This window comes from Orcinus orca, chromosome 1, assembly GCF_937001465.1.
Source record: "Orcinus orca chromosome 1, mOrcOrc1.1, whole genome shotgun sequence".
In the NCBI taxonomy this organism is placed as follows: domain Eukaryota; kingdom Metazoa; phylum Chordata; class Mammalia; order Artiodactyla; family Delphinidae; genus Orcinus; species Orcinus orca.
Window position 1 is genome coordinate 190,962,655 of NC_064559.1, and position 23,047 is coordinate 190,985,701.

General features: G+C 41.6%; 1 protein-coding gene across 8 annotated transcripts in view; it reads left to right on the forward strand.

Moving 5' to 3' along the window:
- EYA3 (EYA transcriptional coactivator and phosphatase 3) overlaps positions 1-21,993 on the forward strand; it is a 105,128-nt gene extending 83,135 nt beyond the window's left edge. For 7 of the 8 annotated variants that reach the window (XM_033422427.2, XM_033422434.2, XM_033422429.2 and 4 more), the window contains 7 exons: positions 1,293-1,382; positions 3,451-3,509; positions 5,619-5,779; positions 7,992-8,106; positions 9,433-9,554; positions 16,727-16,827; positions 18,334-21,993. In XM_033422427.2, coding sequence (XP_033278318.1) covers positions 1,293-1,382; positions 3,451-3,509; positions 5,619-5,779; positions 7,992-8,106; positions 9,433-9,554; positions 16,727-16,827; positions 18,334-18,414 — 729 coding nt within the window. In that variant the 3' untranslated portion in view covers positions 18,415-21,993. Of the gene's footprint in view, positions 1-1,292; positions 1,383-3,450; positions 3,510-5,618; positions 5,780-7,991; positions 8,107-9,432; positions 9,555-11,921; positions 12,098-16,726; positions 16,828-18,333 lie in introns of those variants that run through there. The other variant, XR_004481648.2, reaches the window with a different exon arrangement.
- The last annotated feature ends 1,054 nt before the right edge of the window (positions 21,994-23,047 follow it).

Here is a 23,047-nt window from a genome sequence, read left to right on the forward strand (position 1 = left end):
GAAAGCTGAAGTTGTTGGAGAGCAGTATTTTGCAAAGACTAAGTATGGGACTGAGGCTCAAAACGGAGTGGAGTCTCAGGATTATCTACTCCAAAGACTAGTCTGTTATCCCTGTGTCACATATAACAGCCTAAACTGAGCATTCCATTTAGCTGAGAATATACCAGATCTGTACATTTAAAATATAAAATATCTTTCTAAAATAGATTATATACCCTCTTAGGAACTTCCCTGGTGGTCCAGTGGGTAAGACTCCACGCTCCCAATGCAGGGGGCCCGGGTTCAATCCCTGGTTGGGGAACTAGATCCTACACGCCTGCCACAACTGAAGAGTCTGCATGCCGCAACTGAAGAGTCCGCATGCCACAACTGAAGAGTCCGCATGCTGCAACTAAGAAGCCCTCATGCCACAACTAAGACCCGGCACAGTCTAAATTAATCTTTAAAAAAAACCTTAAAATAAAATAAAATAGATTATATACCTTCTTAAATGAAATATACCAAGCAGAATTTAACTTTAGTCATCAGTATTAACATCAGTTTTGATAGAGGGATGAGCTGTTTTTGAGGTAGTGGCTGTATATTTCTGTACTAAATTACCTCCAGGCTCCTATTTTTTAGTTTCTATGAATACATTTTATAAAAATATCAGCCTCCTTTGCTTTCCTACTTTTACTGCTCCTAATTATTTCTTATTGTCACCAATGTTTCTGTTAGAAGTACTTTCCCATAGGCTTTTAGTATCTAGACTGGCAAGCTGACATAAGCTCATATACTATATAACAAGTCTGGTAATGAGAATATATAAAATAAGAGCATACTGCCTCTAAGGGAAGGTCTGATAGTTCATTTTAAAGCTACGTGCATTGGTTTTCCTGCAAATATTTCTTTACTGATTTCCTCGTTGTTGAGATTGTCAGATTACTGACTTCTGGTGTTGTACTGTGTGTGTGAGGTTGGGCGGGGGGACGATAATGGGTGTTATAAGAGCAATATTTCAGTGACAGTTAGAATTTCTCCTGAAACAGAATTTCTCCGAAAATTAAGTGTTTTTTTTTTTTTTAAGTGGGTTAAGTTTTCTAGAAACTAAAGTCCTAAAGTCCTGAAATGTTTAACTTTGCACAATCCCAGATTCTTATAACTGTGAATGAAATTGCATCAGTAATAGTGAGAAGCACTGTTGTGGGCCAGTGTTGTTTTGGCCTTGACCCAAACTATTTTGAATCATTTAAAGATAAGAACCAATGCTGTGAGTGCCAAGTCAAGCAAATTATTCTCTTATTGTCTTTCAGGACCCAACAGTAGTGATTGGCTCAGGTTTAACAATGGAAGAAATGATTTTTGAAGTGGCTGACACACATCTATTTTTCAATGACCTAGAGGTAAGCATTTTAAATTGTTTCTGCACTTCAGTGAAACACTTTGTTCACTATTTATTGAGCCTGTGCTTTTTGTATTTAGAGGAAATGTGGTTAGACAGGGTAGGTATGGAGAGGCCAGCTCGGCACTTGGGTGCACATAGTCTTGAAGAAATAGTGCCTTGGTTAGGTCACCACAGTCTTAGTTCTGGGCTTCAGTTTTATTGGCTCAAAACCTTGATTTTTGTTAGCCTATTTGGAAGTGATCTATCTCTAGGGGCAGTGCCACCCCATCAGGCAAAACACTGATATATAAACCAACGTTCCAATTTATTCAGCTATATTAAATAACATATAGAAGGTGGCTTTGATTATTTGTACTCTTGAATGTTTTTCAGTTTTACCTTCTTAAAAGATAGCCTCTTGATTTGTCAGATCTGTAGATGGCTGCTCTAACTCATTGTATTTTATACGTGCTTATTGTCCATGTATAGGTTAGCCTTGGTGTCAGATCATTTTATAGTTAGGTGGAGGGAAACCAGGAAACACTGAGAGCTTCTTGGTTAATTTTTTTGGTTTTGACATTTGAGTTCATCTTTGAGGTGAACATCGTGTAGTGGAAAGAGCACAGGACTGGGAATCAGGAGACCAGACTGCGAGTACCAAGTTAGGAAAGTTATCTCCCCATTCTGGGCCTCAGTTAAGCAGTTACCGTACACAACAAACTAGTAACAGTTGTTCTATCTCAGGATGGGAATGTGTTGCTGGAACACAGAGGTGGGAAGGAGCAGACTTGTCACTTAATGTCCTTTTGAATTTTGAACTGTGTACGACATGTATTACCTAGTGTTTTAAATAGTGAAAATTTTCAAGTAAAATGAACATGAAGTAATCCTCTTTCTTATAAAATACAGTCTAGTTCTACTCAACAGACAATTCTCCAACAAATTAAATTAATAGGGCTCTAAACTCCAATACTTTTGTATAAGCTCCACAGTGCTTTAATCTTCCCTCAACTTCACATGTTGATAAGTTGGGACATTATAGTTTTATTCAGCAAACATTTATTGAAAACCTACTATGTGCCAGTAATTGTTGCCAAATTGTATTTGTAATGATTTTCTAGACATAGTCCTCACTCAGGACTGAAAGTTCTGTGAAGAATTTGACCTGAATGTGTTCCTGCCCCCCAGGTCAGTGGTTCTCAACTTCAGGGGGCATAAGAATCACCTGGGGAGCTTGTTAAAAATGAAGATTCTAGGACTTCACTCACAGAAATTCTGTTCAAAAATATGCATTTTTAAAAATCTTCCCCAGAGGATTCTGATGCAGGTGGACATCACGGCACCACCCTAGGTGGTGTCAGAGGAATGAATCTGTCAGTTAGGCAGTGGGTGGCGTTTTATGTCCGTAGTAGTGTGGGCTTAAAGGAAAGAACCTTGGATTCAGAGTAGAAGACCCAGGCTCCTTCTAGTTTCTTTCTGCCACTCACTAGTTTTATGATCTTGGGCAAATTGTTTTACCTCACTTTTAGAATATGAGGAGATTGACTTAGATGACCTCTTCTAATTCCTAAGTTTGAATTTACAAATTTCTGTTTCAGTCATTCTCAGTTTTGATACGACACGCACTCTACCAGCATCTGTTTCATCTGCAAAAATGTATTGAGTACATGCTATATAAGGGCACTGGACTAGACTAGAGGGGTACAAAGGAGATGTAAGGCATGGTCGTGCCGTAAGGGACCTACAATGTAATAGGACTTACAGTCTAGTGTAGGACATAGGCACACCTGACAGTGTAAGGGAGCTTGTGTTTATACCCATGGACTGTTGGAAAAATGAACTATTGAGATAAGAGCATAACTGAGGGTTGGGATGGTTAAGGAAGATTTCATGAAGACTGAGGAATGTAAATTAGGCCTTAAAAGAAGTTGAACAGAAAGGGGGGTGAGAGTGATCCTCCACACATAAGAGACCATATGGTATTTCATCACCTCGCCATTGTTTGTGATATTTTTACAATATATTGTGGTGGTAATAGCACTTCTACTCCCTGGACTGAAATAATGTGTGGTTTTGTCTTTTAACAGGAGTGTGACCAGGTGCATGTGGAAGATGTGGCTTCTGATGACAATGGCCAAGACTTGAGGTGATAAAAACAATGATGTCTTAAACATCAGTACACCTGTTAGGCATAAGACACTGTCTAGGTTCAGAGGAAAACAAAGATGAATAAGACACAGCCCTAAAAGAGCTCACAGTCTATTAGAGGAGATAGAAACAAACGTAGTTAACGTTTGCATGTAGTGTGAGAAGGTGACAATAGAAAATGTGATGGAACACAGAATAGAAAGTAATTCTGATGGGTGTGGGGAGTACGTGGTGCCAACATTGGGGTGGCCTTCTCAGCACAGTAGAATTTAAGTATGACCTTGATGACCGGGTAGCATGATGGAATGAGAAAAAAGCATTCCAAAATAAAGGATATACTAGTTTCTCTTTGGCCAGATTTTCAGTCGGGAAAAGTGTGCTTCCAGATTGATTGGTTTTAGATACAAATAAGCATCAGGGATTTTACCAAGGAAGTTAATTGTGGGGGGTCTGATGGTGTCAGGAGTGACCCTGTGGAAGACAATCTTAAACATTAATGTCACAGTGAACGCTAAACCAAGGAGGTCTCAGTGGCAAAATGCTTGCTCGGTCTCCTCCTTTCTCTCTTGGCTACTGTCTTCTAGCTCAGTAGTCTTAGCTAAGAATAATCCAAAAATTTATCTACCTTACATTTAAAGACCTTTAGAAAAGAAGTTGTCACATCTTTTCATGTTAATTTGTTTTAATGTTTATCCCTTTTCATAGGCAAAAAGTTTTTCCATGTGTCTACCCTAAAATTGTTTCCTCTGTGAATTCTCAAATCTAGAGCAGAACTGGACATATCACTTAGTAAGGACGTAACCCTTTGGTGCCGAGAAGGCTAGAAAGGTTTCACTTCTGGAGCAGATTCAGTCATGTATGCTGTGCCTTCCACAGCCTTGGAGGGTACCAGTCTTAAGAGATTTTACTCACCTTAGGAAAAAGCCTGGTCTGAAGCAGTTTACAGTCCACTCTGAACCCTAGTATTTTTTTTTCTCTTATGCATATGGCTAACTAGTAATTACCAATCTTATGTCTTGGCAGCTTTATTTTCTTAAATGTAGAATTTTACACTGAACTCTATTTTGACTTCTGATTGAACCAAGTTGTCTCTAATTCTGTCAGTCATTTGGAAATCTTGACTTAGGAAGTATTAATCCCTCCCAACCTGTTTAGCTATAATAGTTGTCTATTGCTGTGTAACAAATAACCCCCAAATTTAGTAGCTTAACACAGTTACCATTTATCATCTCATAGTTTCTGTAGGTCAGGAACTTGAAAATGACTTAGCTGGGTAGTTCTGAATCAGGGTCTCTGAGATTGAAGTCAACATAGCTGAAGCTAAAATCATCTGAAGGCTTGGTTGGAGCTGGAGGACCTGCTTCCATGTGTGGCTGATAGGAGGAGGCCTCAGTCCTCACTGTGTGCCTCTTCATGGGGCAGCTTGAGTGTTCTCCTGTGACAGCTGACTTCTTTTAGAGCAGGTGCTGTAAGAGAAGCCTGGTCTCTAAAGTCCAACACCATCACTTCCACCGCATTCTGTTTACGTTCAAATACGGTCCATACCTACAGGGAGCAAAGTTAGAGGAGTATTAAAGAATTTGTGGACATATTTTATATGTGACCCATGAACTTATTAAACTAGCCAAAAGATCACTGAAGGAAAACATTCCCATTTTCTAACTATTATTAGAATTTGGGGTTAGTTCCTTCCATTACTTTTTCACGTTTCTCCTTTTTACATAGTTGCAATCATTGTGTGTGTGTGTGTGTCTGTGGGTGGGTGTGTACACAAAAGTTTTGTATTCCGGGTTTTTTTCACTGTAAGGTATTTTCTGTCATTAATGAAAAGATGGTCTGTCTGAAGCCAACCTCTAGGGGATGCTGGTGCTTGAATTAAGTCTTGCCTCTCTTGCTCTCCCTTTCCATCCTTTCTTTGATAGAAGTAATAGGGATGAGATGGAGGACTGATGAAAAGATAGACTCTGACATACAGAGATTAAGAAAGAAGATTCTCAAGGCCTTGCTGTCAGATGCCAGGAATAGGACAGAGAATCAATCCGAGGTGGCATTCAACCAAAAACTCTGCAGTGTAGATTTTAATTTTCATCATCCTCTCTCTCTACAGCAACTACAGTTTCTCAACAGATGGTTTCAGTGGCTCAGGAGGTAGTGGCAGCCATGGTTCCTCTGTGGGCGTCCAGGGAGGTGTGGACTGGATGAGGAAACTGGCTTTCCGTTACCGAAAAGTGAGAGAAATCTATGATAAGCATAAAAGCAATGTGGCTGGTAAGTGTGGCATACAACCAGCTAATTTTCTGTTTTGTTCTGATTTCCTGTTTTCTTTTCCAGGGTTTCCTTAGGGCTCCCTGACTTATGAATTTGTGCCACAGTAACATTTGAACTCTGTATTTAAAAAACAGGTTTGATTGAAACCCTCTGGGGAGGAAGCTCTGCCTTTCTCATGGACTTCTCTTGGTATAACTTCGCAAACAACGACTATCAGTAATATTTAATAGGTTGCCATATTTTTGAACAGATTTACATAGCCATCGGGACAAGTCAGATAGAACTAGCAACCAGGTTTATAGTGGATGGAAAACTAGGTCCAGGATGATAGGTTGACAGTATCCGTGCATTGTGATTTGAAGGACCTTGGAAATTCTTTCTGCCCAGATATATCTCAAATGTCAGGTGCCATTATGCCTAAAATTCTATTATTTGGAATTAATTAATTAGCCGTAGATTGTTCAAATTAGAAGTGACATTAGGGAACTAATCTAAATCCTTCATTTTGCACTTGAGAAAATTGATGGTCCATCATGAGGGTAACAAGGTCGGGTCACATAGCAAATTAGTGCCCATACCACAACTGGAATCCCGAACTCTTGGTCCACTGCACTTTACATTCATGCAATTCCTTTTTTAGTGATATACCCTTGTGAGAAAATATTGAAAACTGTGAACCATCACCCTCAAACACCTCCATCTGCACAAAATGTTGCGTGAAGTTTCAGGGATTCCATAGACTGCCTAGAAGTATATTACCTCAGGTCAAGAGAGCCCTCCTACCTCCCATACCACTACTACAGTGTGGGGCAGAAAGTAAAAATAGGGCTTCAAAGCTCAGTTTGGTGCATTCGTGTTACAGTGCTCCAATACCAGAAAAAATCATAGGCATCTGGGCTTTCGGGAATCTAATTTATTTACTTTTTTCAGATTCCTCTCTTTACTGCTTTTTTTCCTTCATGATTCAGAGCCAGTACTTTTTATTTTGGTAACCAAGTCTTTTTGCTCTTTCTCTCTCACAGACGTTTGCCTTTCTTTTGTTCATTTTCATATACAACCTAAGTCTCTGGTCCTTTCTCTGCCCAGTGAGTGTCTGGATGTGGTTTCCTGAAGAAAGTGATTTATAACCCTCTGTGAGACTCCCCTGAGCCCACCCTGGGGAACATAGTAAAAGTAATCTCCACCTGTATTTTGTAAAATATGAATTAACAAAAGTGCCACATGATATTAGTTAAATATATGACATATGCGTGCTTATGTATATGTCATACATGACGTATAGATACTTGTTTGGTTTTTGTTTTGTTTTATCAGAAATTTTGAGAGCCATCTAATTCTAGGCTTGCATTGTGAAAAACCATCAGACTGAAAACAAATTACACACAGTTCTACTCATAGAAATGACTTCTGTTTTTATGGAGTGTTGGTAATAGAATGCGGAATTTCTCTTTTTACCTTCACTACAGAAAATTCAGAGCCAGGTTTATCATTTGAATATTGTAACTCAAGTGTCGGGTAACGTGCTCCCATCAGATGAATTGTTTTTTGTTTTGTGCTTAATCATCTGATCTTAAAGAAGTGTTTCAGTCTCTTACCAGCTGGAGTTGTTTCAGAAGTACAGTACAAATAAATGACATTCAGAAAGCTGGTGATTCAGCCTGGGATCTCGGTTGATGTGTTCCGAAGTGGGTGAGAGCAGTCACTGTGGGAGCAGTGTATGATAGTGGGAAGATTTCAGTGACCAAAAGCCACTAACTTGCTGTGTATTCTCAGGCAGCCCCCTTTCCTCTGTGGGCCTCGGTTTCTTTAGAAAGAGATTGGAAATGCTGTGGACTCTCCATCTGTAATTTTTTCCCCTTTGGTTCTTGATGTCACATCTAAAGCAGTGCTACTCAAGTATGGTCCACTGGTCTGCAAATTACGTTACCGGTTGGTGATGAAAGAGCCTCTGCCAGAACCTAATCACAGTGTTTCTATCACTGATTTTGTTGTTGTGATTATGCACCTCCCCCCTCCCCCAGCAAAATATTCTGGTGAAGAAAGTAAAAAAGGCATTTTGAGTAGGCTAGGGTTTTATCACGGAGAGAGATGTGTTAGCTCAGTAGAATATCTCAGTAACACACACTATTTCCAAATTGAATATAGAAGTCGCTTTCTCTGTGCCAGCAAGGATGTTGTCAGATGATGAATGTGTCTACTTTTATTCCCAAAGGGCTCCTCAGTCCCCAGAGAAAGGAAGCACTGCAGAGACTAAGAGCAGAAATTGAAGTTTTAACAGATTCCTGGTTAGGAACTGCATTGAAGTCCTTACTTCTCATCCAGTCCAGGTATGGAAATAATAATTTTAGTTTTCATCCTCTCAGAGAGATGCTTTCTTCCACCCTAGTCCAGGATAGGCCATTCCCTAAAACAGACTGTGGGACAGGGGTGAGAAGAGTTCAAATGATGCAGGGAAGGATTCGGTTAGGTGGGAGGCAAGGTCATTTTACTCTAAAAGCACACTGAAGAGCTTTGAAAGCTTTTTTCTTTTCTCTTACTTTTTGCTCACTAAATTATACTCAGTAACCCAGAATCTCCAACCCAGAACGTGGGTGGGCCTGGTGACATCAAAGAATACATGTAGGAGCTATATCACAAATATCCTAAGTGTAGGAAGCGCCAGAGAAATGTAGCAAAACCTACTCAGGAAGGCGGGATTCAAAAGAAAAAGAGTACAGGGACTTCCCTGGTGGTGCTGTGGTTAAGAATCTGCCTGCCAGTGCAGGGGACATGGGTTCCAACCCTGGTCTGGGAAGATCCCACATGCCGCGGAGCAACCAAGCCCTTGCGCCACAACTACTGAGCCTGCGCTCTGGAGCCCGTGAGCCACAACTACTGAAGCCTGTGCGCCTAGAGCCTGTGCTCCGCAACAAGAGAAGCCACCACAATGAGAGGCCTGCGCACGCAAGGAAGAGTAGCCCTCGCTCACTGCAACTAGAGAAAGCCCGCGCACGGCAACAAAGACCCAGTGCAGCCAAAAATAAATAACTTGAAAAAAGAAAAGAAAAAGGGTACATTAAGCAGATTAAGGAGATTTGAGCTTGAAGCTTAGAATGGGAAATAAATACATACCCTTATTCGTCCCTCCCTCAAAGCAAGAATTCCAGATTCACAGCCTACTAAACAGTAAAACTGACACCAAGGGGTGGATATCTGTGAAGGTAAAGGACTCGTGAAAATAATATGTATTCTGAAATTTATGTTGCCATGGTGTGATGAGCAGAGAGGACTGGACTTCAGTCATATCTCATTCAGATGAAATGGCACTGTAACTGAAAGCCTCATTGTGTTTTCTGGAGTGTGGTATCAGTGCCGTGGGTTGGTGGGGTTTGCTAACAATGCAGTGAGCTAGAATGGTCAGAAGGAAGTGAGGCAAGAATCAAGTTGCTGCTCTGTGTCCACCACAAAAGTCTCTGTCCTTTAATTGGGAAAATAAATAAACCTGAGATAATTAGAGCAAAAAGTGAACACTGGCACTGAACAGATACCATGCTAGGCATTTTGAGGTTAATTTTTCACAAGCAGGTCCTACAGAGAAGATCCATTTGAATTCTTGTTCGCAGGTTGGTTTGATTTCACCTTTTTCTTTTCTTTTCCCTCTTTCTCCCTTCCAGAAAGAATTGTGTGAATGTTCTGATCACTACAACCCAACTGGTTCCAGCTCTGGCCAAGGTTCTCCTATATGGGCTAGGAGAAATATTTCCTATTGAAAACATCTACAGTGCTACCAAAATTGGTACGGGTTCAATTCTGTTTCTTGTCACTAGCCTTTCAATAATACTTGCTACTTAGGATGTGCTTATTATTTACCAGTTCCTCAGTTAGACACTTTACATATACATATATCTATAATCCTCACAGCATTCTTCTCCTGACATTACTGATGGGGCAGTTCAGGCTTATCAGTTATGTAGTTTGCTCAAGACTTCACAGCTAGTAAGCTACATAAACAGGATTCGAATCCAGGTCTGTTGGACTTAAAATTTATCATGCTCTTTTCTTTTATAATATTTGAAAGAACATAATATCTAGTTTAGAAATCCACTATGCCTCATTTCAAATTCCTCTTTCACAGAGAGTGCACTGTAATGTAGTATAATCGAAAAAGCACTAGATTAAAAATCAAGGACTAAGATACATACTTTAAATGGTTAAATCCCTCACACTCGTTAGGATAGCTGCTATCAAAAAAAAAACACCGAAAAACAAAATAACAAGTGTTGGCAAGGATGTGGAGAATTTGGAACCCTTGTGCACTTCTGGTGGGATTGTAAAATGGTGCAGGTGCTGTGGAAAACGGTATGGCGGTTCCTCAAAAATTAAAAATAGAACTGTCACATGATCCAGCAATCCCACTGCTGGGTATATATCCAAAAGAATCCAAAGCAGATCTCAAAGAAGTATTTGCACACCTATGTTCATAGCAGCATTATTCATAGTAGCCAAGAGGTGGAAGCAACCCAGCTGTCCATCAAATGAATAGATAAATAAAATGTGGTATATACATACAGTGGGATATTAGTCAACCTTAAAAAGGAAGGAAATCCTGTCACATGCTTACTACATGTATGAACCTTGAAGACATTATACTAAGTGAAGTAAGCCAATCACAGAAAGACAAATACTGTATGTTTCCACTCATGTATAAGGTACCTAGAGTAGTCAGATTCATAGAAACAGAAAATAGAATGGTAGTTAATGGGAGCTTGGGGAGAGGGGAAATAGGGAATTGTTGCTTAATGGGTATAGAATTTCAGTTTTGTAAGATGAAAAGTTATGGAGAATTATTGCACAACAGTGTGAGTATACTTAATATTATTGAAATGTATATTTTTAAATGGTTAGGATGGTAAATTTTATGTTATGTGTTTTTTTACCATACTTTTTTGAAAAGGAAAAACAAAAAACTAAGGACTAGGATAGAGTCCTAACTCCCCCACTTATTAGCTTTTAGGGAAATTAGTGTATCTCCTGAGCCTCAGTTTTCTCATATAAGATGAAAAACTACCAGAGAGGTTTTGAAAATCAAATGAGACTGTGTATGTGAAGATATTTTTTATCCCCTAAAAATGTATTCAGTTCTAAGTACATGAAATAGTAAGTACTCAATAAATATTTGCTGAATTGATTAGTGAACTGGCACCAGATTTATACTTGTTTGGCTGAGAAGACAGCAGAATGTGTCACTCTAATCTTATGTGCTGTACATGGTCCGGGGAAAGAGGACTATGACAGCTATCTCCTTACCCCTCCAGACCCTTTAGTCTGTGCCTACAGTTCCTACTTCCCTATTGCAGCCAAGGAGACAGTCCTCATTTGCAGATAAGTTGTAGTTACTTGCTAGATTAAAAAATGTCAGGCATTGCCAAGGCACTCAGAATATAGCAGGGACAAAATCCTCTGTCCTCATGGAACTTACCTTCAGTCAGTGGTGCTCAGATAATTGGGTTATCCTTACGGGGGAAGAAAGCAGATTCTGTATTCCTTCTTTATGCTATTTGCAAAAATAAATCCCAGGTGGATAAAAAATTTACCATGAAAAGCAAAACGTTAATTTTTTTTTTTATTTTTTTTTTATTTTTTATTTTTTTAAACATCTTTATTGGAGCATAATTGCTTTACAATGGTATGTTAGTTTCAGCTTCACAACAAAATGAATCAGTTATATATATACATATGTTCCCATATCTCTTCCTGCTTGCGTCTCCCTCCCTCCCACCCTCCCTATCCCACCCCTCCAGGCGGTCACAAAGCACCCAGCCGATATCCCTGTGCCATGCGGCTGCTTCCCACTAGCTATCTACCTTACGTTTGGTAGTGTATACATGTCCATGCCTCTTTATTGCTTTGTCACCGTTTACCCTTCCCCCTCCCCATATGGAATTTAAGAAAAAAAAAATGTCATGAAAAACCTAGGGGTGAAACAGGAATAAAGACACAGACTTACAAAACGTTAATTTTTAGAAGAGAAAATAGAAGAGTATCTGTATGACCTTAAGGTAGGGAGGGATCTCATTTAAGAGACCCCAAAAATAGTACTTAAAAAAAAAAACAGAAGAAAATGATCATTTTGATTGTGTGAAGCTTTTAATTTTATATACAGTGAAAGATGACATAAAGTGACAAGACAAATCACAGACTGGGAGAAGATACTTGCAATACATTTACTTGTTGATTAGTATACAGAATCCATAAAGAACTCCTGCAGATCAATAAGCAACAGACAACATAATTTTAAAAAGTAGGCAAAAACCTTGGAGCAGCCAATTTGCAGAAAAGGTAACCCAAATTGTTAGTAAACATATATGAAAAGTTTTTTAACCTCACCAATTAAGGATCTGCAAATTAAGGAAATGCAAATTAAAATGTGATGCCTTTCTCGTCTGTTAGATTGACAAAAATTTAAGTCTGACAGTGCCAAACTTTGTCAGGGAAGTGAGAGCTTACTCTGCTAGTGGATTGAAAATGGATATAACTTTCTGGAAAACAGTTTGTCAATGTTTAGTAAAGTTTGAGATGTGCATAACCCTATGACCAAGCAATTCTACTTTTAGATATTTATACTCGAGAGCAGGGGTCTCAGACTATAACCCACATACCAAATTCTGCCCACTGCCTGTTTTTGGAAAGTTTTATTGAAACAGAGCCATGTGTAATCATTTCCATAGCTGCTTTCACACTACAGTAGTAGAGTTGAATAATTGCAACAGAGATCATATGACCTGCAAAGCTTGAAATATGCCAACTCCTTCCCTTGAGTTCATTCTCATTTGCACAAGGAGGTATGTGCAAGAATTTTTTTTTTGATGCAGCCTTGTTCATAGTAGAAAATAATTAGAAACAGCACATGAACCTGTCTATGAACAGAAAATAGTCAAACAATGGAATACTGTATAGCAGCTAGAAGTGAATGAACTGGGGCTTCCCTGGTGGTGCAGTTGTTAAGAATCCGCCTGCCAACGCAGGGGACACGGGATCGAGCCCTGGTCTGGGAAGATCCCACATGCCGTGGAGCAGCTAAGCCCGTGCACCACAACTACTGAAGCCCGCGCATCTAGAGCCCATGCTCCACAACAAGAGAAGCCACTGCAATGAGAAGCCTGCACACTGCACCGAAGAGTAGCCCCTGCTCACCGCAACTAGAGAAAGCCCACGTGCAGCAACGAAGACCCAACGCAGCTAAAAATTAATTAATTAATTTTTAAAAAAAAAGGTGAATGAACTAAAACTACATATATCCCTAAGGATTAGTATTAAAAACAATGCTGAACACAAAAAACACATTACACATAGTATGTACAGTATATAATTTATATAAAGGTAAAAAACGTTCACAATAATAGCCATACATCGTTTATGGATACACGCTCAGGGAGAGAAAGGAGGAAGAATGTCATCAAGTAGGGGTAAATAGAAAACTTCAAATAAATCTGTACGATCTCATTTTTATATTTTTTTATCTAAAGCAACTCTAAAGTGTTAAGATTTGATAAAGCTGGGTTGGTGGTAGCTATATAGGCATTTATTTTTTATTGTTCTTTTTTGTATGGTTGAATTACTTCATTTACAAGGGCTTTGATGGGGGAGATACATCTGTAACCCCCCTTCAGATTTTGCTACTGCTGCCCCTGCTTTACTATGCATTTTGTAAGAACTCAGAGCACTCGCTAACCTTCCCACACCTGAAAGGTAGATTTCTGTAGTGCTTGATGCTGCATCCTGGCACTCAGAGGCTCATCAAACTAATGGACATGATTTTATTCCTTCTGACAGTAAGTGTGCTTATTTGATGATTTTCTCAATTTCGTCCAGAGCTAATTAGCAGAGCTACAGTGGTACCTGGCACCATGGTAACCACAGTGAGAGGCTTGAGGCTTTCCTTTACAGAACTATGAGATGAGAGCAGGGAGAGGAAATGTTTGTTCGGTTCCTCTGAAATGGTTTCAGAATTGCAGTTCTCTTAATGGACACTCTGTGACATTGAAGAGAATTCTCAAAATCATTTCTGAAGATGTCAGAAGTCTTTCTTTTCTTAATTAATTATTTTTGGCTGCGTTGGGTCTTCGTTGCTGTGCGCAGGCTTTCTCTAGTTGCAGCGAGTGAGGGCTACTCTTTGTTGCGGAGCATGGGCTCTAGGCGCATGGGCTTCAGTAGTTGTGGCTCACGGGCTTCAGTAGTTGTGGCGCACAGGCTCTAGAACACAGGCTCAATAGTTGTGATGCACGGGCTTAGTTGCTCTGCAGCATGTGGGATCTTCCCGGACCAGGGCTCGAACCCGTGTCCCCTGCATTGGCAGGCGTATTCTTAACCACTGCGCCACCAGGGAAGCCCAGAAGTCTTTCTGATAGAGGAAACTCAAGAACCTAATCTTCTCCGAAGGCTTGGTTGGTCTTGCAGTGACAGCTTCTATCGCTTGACATTTGGTAAGCTGACTAGTCATTGGTTTTATCCTCCTGAACAGGAGAGCTCATCTCTAGGATTGTTTTGAAAGTATAAAATGGAAGCAGTGTATTTACCAACTGTATTGGAATTCTTTTTTCATATGGCTACTTCTTTACCCTGAGCTGTTAATAACTTACTCTTAATCCTTTTAGAGGAAACATTCTTAATTGTATTTCTTCCTTGATCATTGAAGGCCAGGACAATGAAAACATCTCTATGTCCCTGTCTTCTAAATAAGAGACATTCCCTTTGTTGGGTCTTAGGGGAAATTTCTAAAATCCTACCGACGTAGAAGCTTTTTCTATAAATCATAAATTAGACTGTGGGTCTAGCAGAGGTTGGCTTAGGTAAGGACCTAATGGTTGGAATGGAATTAGACAAATAACTCTTTAACACTTAATAAGAACATGTTAAGAACTCATTATTAGTTGAATTATTTAATGTTTAAATTGGGGCTCAAGGCATAGAGTAGAGCCATCCCCTTAATCATTTGTGAAATTAAAATGTATTTACTTAGCAAACATGGATTGAATGCTTGATATGAACATAAGGTGTGACAATGCTATTATAAAATGGTAGCACTGAAAGGGACCTAAGTGCACCTAAGCCAAGCCTTGTATTAAGAGTGGGAGACTGAAGCCCCAAGTGGACTAGTGTCTGGTCCAGGTGTGAGGTGCCACCTGGGCTAGGCATGTCATAGACTTGCAGTTGCTTAGATGTACCAATCAGGACTTCTGAGTATGAGTGTAAAGATTCTTGTCAGATATGATGTAGTCATCTTAGATTTGTGTATTTCTATATTTGTATATTTATTACAAGAGTTTTCCAGCAGATGGCAGTCAAGTGCCTTGAGGAAGAGATACCTTTTTCTTTTTTCTTTTTTTTTTTTTTTTGCAGTACGTGGGCCTCTCACTGTTGTGGCCTCTCCCGCTGCGGAGCACAGGCTCCGGATGCGCAGGCTCAGCAGCCATGGCTCACGGGCCCAGCCGCTCCGCGGCATGTGGGGTCCTCCCAGACCAGGGCACGAACCCGTGTCCCCTGCATCGGCAGGCGGACTCTCAACCACTGTGCCACCAGGGAAGCCCGCGCCTTTTTCTTATTCACACAGGAACCCTGGTGCTAAGTCACTGAATCTGGCAAGAAGATAGGATGAGAAAGTTAATGCAGCAGGATATAAAAAGGAAGCAGAGCTAGCGCCTTGCTTAACTGAAGAAGGTGGCAGAAGCAGTTTTAATAAAACATAAGAGATGGTGAAGGAAGAGCAAGAGAGATACTTTTCTTTTTATTTACTTAGGCAAGTACAGTGTCTTTGCCATAGCAGTATTATGTGTGCACGTTTAGGTGTTGGTTCCAGGTAGGATTTGAATTTTGATTCATCACCATGTTTCTAAGAGCTGTCTGCAGTGGATTTAAATCACCCATTTCCCAAGGTTAATGTCACTGATACAGGATCTCAGTTGCAGTTACACAGTATAATAGGAAATTCCAGATGTGACAAATATTGCTGCCATATTCATTGGTACTCTGAGACTCCTCCCCTCCTGAAAGACATAAGGCCCAGGACTAGGACTGTTTCTGGGAAATGTAGAGTTGGAAGGAAATGGCTGTTTTTTCCCTAATTACTAACCGGAAATTGGGGACTTCCACTTCTTTTTCTTACACTAACGGTTTCCCCTCAGAAATCGTCCTTTCGGGCTTCCCTGGTGGCACAGTGGTTGAGAGTCCGCCTGCCGATGCAGGGGACATGGGTTCGTGCCCTGGTCCGGGAGGATCCCACATGCCGCGGAGTGGCTGGGCCCGTGAGCCATGGCCGCTGAGCCTGCGCGTCCGGAGCCTGTGCTCCGCGACGGGAGAGGCCACAGCAGGGAGGGGCCCGCTTACCACAAAAAAAAAAAAAAAAAAAAAAAATCGTCCTTTCGTCATGGCACAATGACCAGAGCCTAGACTCTGGAGTCAGAGGCTCAGAGTCTAGCTACTAGCTTGTTTGTGATCTGGGGCAAGTCACTAATCCTTTGGGTCCATTTCCATCTATCAGAAAAGGGGATGGGACCCGTCTCACCGGATTATTTTGAGAATTAAGTGAACGAACACTTTGAAACTGCTTTGTATATTGTAAAGTACAGGAGCTATGGAAGAGGGAGGGAGTGTGCACAGCTCTCATATGGTGTTTATAGAAACATCCCACACTAAGATCTTAGGTCCTTCACCCTCAGTGTGAAAGTTAAAATAACCTAGAGAGCACAGTGCCCAGAAAGTCTGTTGTGTGAATGGCACAATTTCACATTCTTTGGGCAGAGGGCCTGTTGGATCCCTAGCTACCACCCCTGCTCCCCGCCAAGCAAACCACATGGGCTGCCCTGATTCTGTCTAAGCACAGGCAGGTGAACCTAGCAGCAGCCCTTTTCTTTGGTATTGAAAAAAAGAAAGGGAGGAATGTCCCAATAGGAAATTTCTTTTTCTCATCAGGTAAAGAGAGCTGCTTCGAGAGAATTGTGTCAAGGTTTGGAAAGAAAGTCACATACGTAGTGATTGGAGATGGACGGGATGAAGAAATCGCAGCCAAACAGGTAACATGGCAAAGTAAATAGTCTGTATGGGAATACATTGAGCAATTAGAAGAATGGTAAGACTCAGAAATCGTAGTAATCTGTTGTGCATTTACAGTGTTCTCTTCTTCCTATTCCTCTCCCATTTTTCTTTTAAAAAAAAGAGGGTTATTTTTTTCCCCATGCAGAGTTTTCCCTGTAAGTTGTTAGATCCTCCCCTTCTCTCTCCTCCCTGCCACTCTAAAATCTTAAAATCTTTGAGCCCTGCTACAAGGACGCCAATCATTAAACCTGACGTGGGCCCCATCTTCCATCTTCGTCTTAGAGGTCAATGCTTTCTCAAGAGCGTGAGACTTTACTACTAAAGGCCAATCATTCAGACTTTTCCAGGCTTTCCAGCTTTAATTCTAAAGCGCTTGTTGCCCTCTGGGGAAGACGCTAGTGGATGTAGACATCAGTGCTTCTTGGTCTGAAGAAGAAGGGAGTGGGGGAGATAGAAGAACAACTCAAGTCATTATCAGACTTTGTGTCTCTAAGCGCACGCTTCTAGTCATCTGCCACAGAGTACACCCATCGGAAAATGCCTTAGATCTCAGTCTCCTCACTCTGAGGGATCTTTTCTGCACCCTCTGTGACGGAAGACTTTCTAGTCCTTGCTTGAATATACCTAAGGGTGAGGAGACTGCTTCCCAGGTATCCTGTTCTACTGTGGGGTCATCCAGGCTCTTAGGATGTTCCTCCTTCCATTGAACTAAAATTTCTGTTTTGTATCCTGGTCCTAATCTGGCACTTTTGAGCACAACATAACAAGTCTGCTTCCTCTTCAGTATATTCAAGGCCTTTTAAATATTATGCGTGAGCAGCAGGCTTGAAAAAGCACTGAGTTACATGCCAAAAGAACTGTGTTCTAGGACTTTCAGTATTCCAGGTAACTTGCAACCAGTCTGAACAAAATGATTAGTAAAGGTAATTTCCTCAGCTTTATAGAACATGGTTTCCAACACTCATGTTTTTCAAAGCCCTTCTTTAAAATATGGCTTCCAGAATGGCACACAGTATTCTGGACATAACTCTGATCACATAATATAGTGGGATTATTATTTTCTAGATCTCTCTGTTCTTCATCTTGGTCATGGACAAGATTTGGGCTTTGCAGCTCTGAACCTTATAGAAAATAGACTATCCATAAGAAAATGTAATACTATGTTAATACTGATTTCTTACATGGGTCATTTTATTTGATCCTGAGGATCGTACCTAGTAGCTAGAACAAGTCTGTCTCATACAAGCACAGAGTTACCACTGAAACCTAATAAAAATCTCTCCCATCTGTAAGTGTCTTGTAATATACATATGTCCCTATACACGTGACTTACCTGATCCGTATGACAGTCTTATGAGGTGGGCAGGAGTAAGGAGGGTTACCAAGTACTTTGGGGAGAGGTCTGTGGAGGAAGGGGTGTGGGTAAATATAAGCTCCCAAAAGAAGTTGGGTTAACCAGTGTCCCTCCCTCCTCCCCCTTCCAGCACAACATGCCCTTCTGGAGGATCACAAACCACGGAGACCTGGTGTCCCTCCACCAGGCTTTGGAGCTTGATTTTCTTTAAGAACTGGAATGAAGAGCCTTCCCCGCGAGCTCCTTTTCACTCCTGAAAGGAGCTAGAGACCGGAACCAACTGGGAACTCTTTCTCCATGGAATGCTGGCGAGAACACAATCAAAACCAACAGCTGCAAGAGATGAAGCTTATTTTTGCTAAGAGTGAGCTGCAGCCCCGTGTTCATCCTCACATAGGAGGGGAAGACAGTTGGATTGAGAGAACAATAGACTCACCGCAGCTACAGTGCTTTTAACTCTTCTGGGTTTTGTTTTGTTTTATTTTGTGTCAAAATAAATGAAGAAAAAGAAAAGGAAATTCTTGGGGCAGAGTTGCACTCTGCGTCCGTGACCAGAATGAGAACTGCCGTTAACTTGTGGTGATAGGATAAACGCAGCAGACTTTTATAATAACATCTCTTGCAGTCTTTGTAATCTCCTTAGCTGTAGAACATATTCCCAGTGAATGTATATGTTATTTTTATAGGTAAGGGTCTGGTCTCTGAAGCAGGTTCCCGCCCTCTTTCTAGCAAGAAAGGGGTCTGTAAAGTTTCCTTGGAAACTCGTAACTGAACTATCTGAGATACCTCTCTGTGACGGTAGCACCTCCTCAGCTGCCCAGCTCCCTGCTCTCTCGGGCGGTTTCCTTCCGGCTCCTCCATCTCCTGGCTGGCTGCACTGTGGGGCATGGACACTGATTCACTGTAGACTTTGCTGGTTCCCATCCTAGAAGCCTTAGTCCCCTTTCCAGTCCCTCTCCCCTTTCACCAAACGGCACAACCCTAGAAACTCCTTCTCTTAGACAGTAAATTGTAAGCCTTCAGCTTGACTCTTAGTCGAAGGGTATGTCCCAAGGGGCTTACCTCCAAACTGGAGAGAAGAACTAAGGCTTCTTAGGAATTTCCACTTCTTTGGCTCTTGAAACAAGAAGATTCCACCTTTTCCTCCTGCAGAGAAACACCCTTCCCCAACACATGTTCACCTCTACAGCGCCCTCACCCTTCTTAGTCATCAGTGCTGGGCTCTTGGCCCTTTCCTGCCCTCTGTACCTCATGTCCACCCCCATGCAGCTCTGGCCAGTCCCCAGGCTTTGGACCCAAGTAGTCAAGTCTGAGAAAAGGTTCATAATCACATTTTGGCCAAAACTACGAAGGGATCTGACTTTCTTTGAATCCTTTAAGCCCTGTTGAAAGGTGTTCTGTAGGTGTATTTACCCAGATCTCAGCCTGAAACTGAAGAACAGATTGCCATGATCACAACTCAGTTTTCCCATGGAATATACCCTTCCCACTTCTCAAATCCCCTTCTAAAATGGGAAACCAGAAGGCCAGAAACACTTTCCTGATTTAAATGAGGTGGTAGACCCCCTACTCCATGCCTGAAAACTCAATCTTGGGCCCAATGCAGGAACATCTCTCAACCTGACTTCTGGGAGGATCGGTGGGTGCCCAGGCACTGGTCGCAGCCTTCAGTCCAGCTGTGTTTGTGGATGCCCCATCCCTCCAAGACTGGCCTGGGCATCTGCTCAGGCAGAATAAACTTCCGTAGAGCTGAGGAAGTTCGGCCTCTTCCAGGTTGCACAGAGAGAGGTGATTTTATAAGCACCTCAGAGAGGTGCAGTCTGGGTCCTTAGTAGGAGGCATCCTTGACCAACCCCAGCTATAAATGCTTGTACTCAGAGATTCTGCATATCCATTTTCAGAGATGTTGCAGCACAAAGGGGTCAGGTTCCTTCCAAAGCCAGGTCACCCAGAGAAAGGCTGGTATACACACATTCCCTCAGAACTGATTGAGAAAGTGCTTCGTGACTCAGTTTTAGAGAAGATGTTTTTGGAGAGGAGCTCAAGTCAGTGCTCATTACTTAGCTGCCTCTTTGGCCTGTTTCCTTTGGACGGGAAATACAAAGCCTGAGGCGGACCTTCTTGGTCTGAGTTCAGCATAGTTGCCCAGATGCTGCTCTGCCTTGCTTGGTAATTTATCTTAGAATGCTTTAGGGTGGGTCTGTACTTCCAGGCCCCAAGCCCTCCCCGTACCGGCAGTAGAGCTGTTGGTTTCTTGCCCTGGGCATAGGCCACCCTGTTGGTGCTGTGCTTCAGGCTGCAGAGCGGTACCCACGTCGTGCACACAGGTCCACACACACACACTTCCCTCTCCCTGCCCGCTGGGACAAGCTCTTTATTCCTAGAATATGACTTGGAGTCCCTTTGCGATGGCCTTTTCTCTCTTGCTCTGACTGCACGGCTCAGGTCTTTGCAAAAGGAACTTGAAATTGGCTAAGGGAGGTGAGGAAGCTCTCTGAGCAGTGCCGCCTTTGCTCTTTTCTGGTTGTTTAGAGGGTAGACAGAAAATGGAGCTTCCTGGCTCCTCTTTGCCAAAATGAATTGTTCAGGGAGCCCAGTGATCTTCTTGGAGCCTGTGTTTTCCTCTTCCCCAGCACAGAGGTCTGGAGAGGAAAATAAGTAGGCAGCACCACGAGTTCTTGGAGGCTGAGGTCGAAAGGATACTGTGGGTCCTTTCATCAAGGGGGAAGCCCTCTTGACTAGAAAGAGTCCCCATGGAATAAGCCACATGATGAGTCCTTTTTCCAGCTGGGCACCGTGGGTTCTGTAAGATGGGTCTGCACGTTTCGTGGTGAGAGCTAGGCCGTCTCTAGTAGGGAATCGAGTTGTCAGCCGTGTCCTGGGTTTAAGAGGTGGCTTTACTTTCGAATGTAAAACTGACTGTGCCTTAGCATCACCCTGTCCGGTGCCCCTGGGGCAGCTGGTGGTGTCCAGGAGAGTGGATGCCTGCTCCAGATTCAGATGCCTACTTGGGCTTTTATTTGGTTTGGGATATTCCTGTCTTCTGCAAGTTGGGGGAGCAAAGCTAGTGTCCCAGGAGACTTGTGCCACAGCTTGTTCGCAGTTTATAAAAACTTGTTCGCGTTAAAGCTCCAAGCAGAATCTGATTGGCAAACTCCAGCTGCAGTATATGGAGCTTCTAGATGTTCACTACCTTGAATGGGTGTCGGTGCCACTGAACCGTGGGGGAGAGGAGCCGAGGGGCGGAGCCACGCTCTCCCTCCTCCTGGGAGAGCGATGGTCTAAGCCCAGGGCTGGTGGGCTTGGGGCCTTCCCCTCCTCACTCCTGCAGGAAGGGGGCACTTAGGACCCCTCTTAAGCAGGCTTCTGTTTCTTACCACTAAATTGGCTTCCTTTTTCATCCAAAAGTTGGAATTCCCCAAATACCCTGTAGAGGCCAAATCTGAATTCTGAGATTTTGAAATATCTTAAACCACGAGAGAAAATCTAGTTCTGTCCCACCTCTGATCAGCAGGCCCTCTGTCCCTTCCTCTCCTCTGAGTCAGACAGCTCTAGCAAGCAAGGTTACTTAGCTAGTTCCTAATGCACTGATGGGAGCCATCCCATTAAGGACGACCTCTACTCCAAACATGACCCTCTGGACTTCAGATGCCTCATTTAGCAGGAAAAGGCACTGATTAGATATATTTATGTGACTGCGGGCATTTGTGGCTGTAGAGTCCTTGACCATAATGTTATATGTAATGGGAACTATCTTATAAACTTGAAAAAATAAAGTTTTTATTTTCTATATGGTTTGCTCCTGTGTCTTTTCTGAGTAGGATCAGCCCAGTTGCCCAGCTGAGTAGGCTTCTAAGTAGGGCTTCATAAAAAATCAGAAGAGCTCATTAGAAAGATGCCACCCTTTCAGTAACTGAGTCATTAATTTCACCAAAAGAAACAAACAAATAAAACTAACCACTTGGTATAAATAAATGAGAAAATAAACTAAATATTTTAAAATAATTTGCAAGGGAAAGTTTATTTCTTAATTGTTTCTAAAATACATCACTTTTCAAAGTTTAGGACTGGAACGCCAAGAGATTTCATTTGCTGTCAAATGTGCTGAAATTTAATTATGAAAAAAATCAATACCTTGCTGTGCTGAGCTTAAAATGCAAAAGCAATAAAACTGACAAATTGATACCAAACTGTTTGATTTGGCTTGTTTTCATGTTACATCAACTACTTTTTTCTCTTTTCATTTCTTTAGATTTGAGTCTGACTGTTCATTGGTCTGGAAAACAGTCAGGAATCCTTTTGCCTTTTTTTCCAATGGAGATTAGAATTGGGTTCTAGCTTCCAAGTACCATACATGTCAGACTATAAGGTGTATTTTTCCCCAAATTAATTCCCCCCAGAAAAGAGGGGGTTGTCTTGTATTCTGAGGCATTAAATCTTTTCATCAGAAGATGCACATTTTGAGCCACAATATAGTTGAAGCAAACTTGTTCATCGGTCAGAAGTACAGGGATCAGAGTGTTATTAGTTTTTAAGCCCAAAGAGTAGACATCTCCATCTCCCCCTCCAATAGGTATAACGTCTGCACGTTTCTCAAGAACCTTTCCGGTGGCAGGTTAAAATGAGCAAATCAAGAGCTTTTTTATTCTTCAAAAACAAGTTTCTTGACATAAAAAAAAAAAACAATGGAAATCTTCAAAGGAAATTTCTAATTACAAGTAACATCACTGTCATCTTTTTTAAATTCTTGATTCTGTAAACTTTATTTACAAATGAAACGACCACTAAATTCCACAGCTTTTTAAATTACATACCTGTTACCCTTCTTTGACAATTTCATCTAG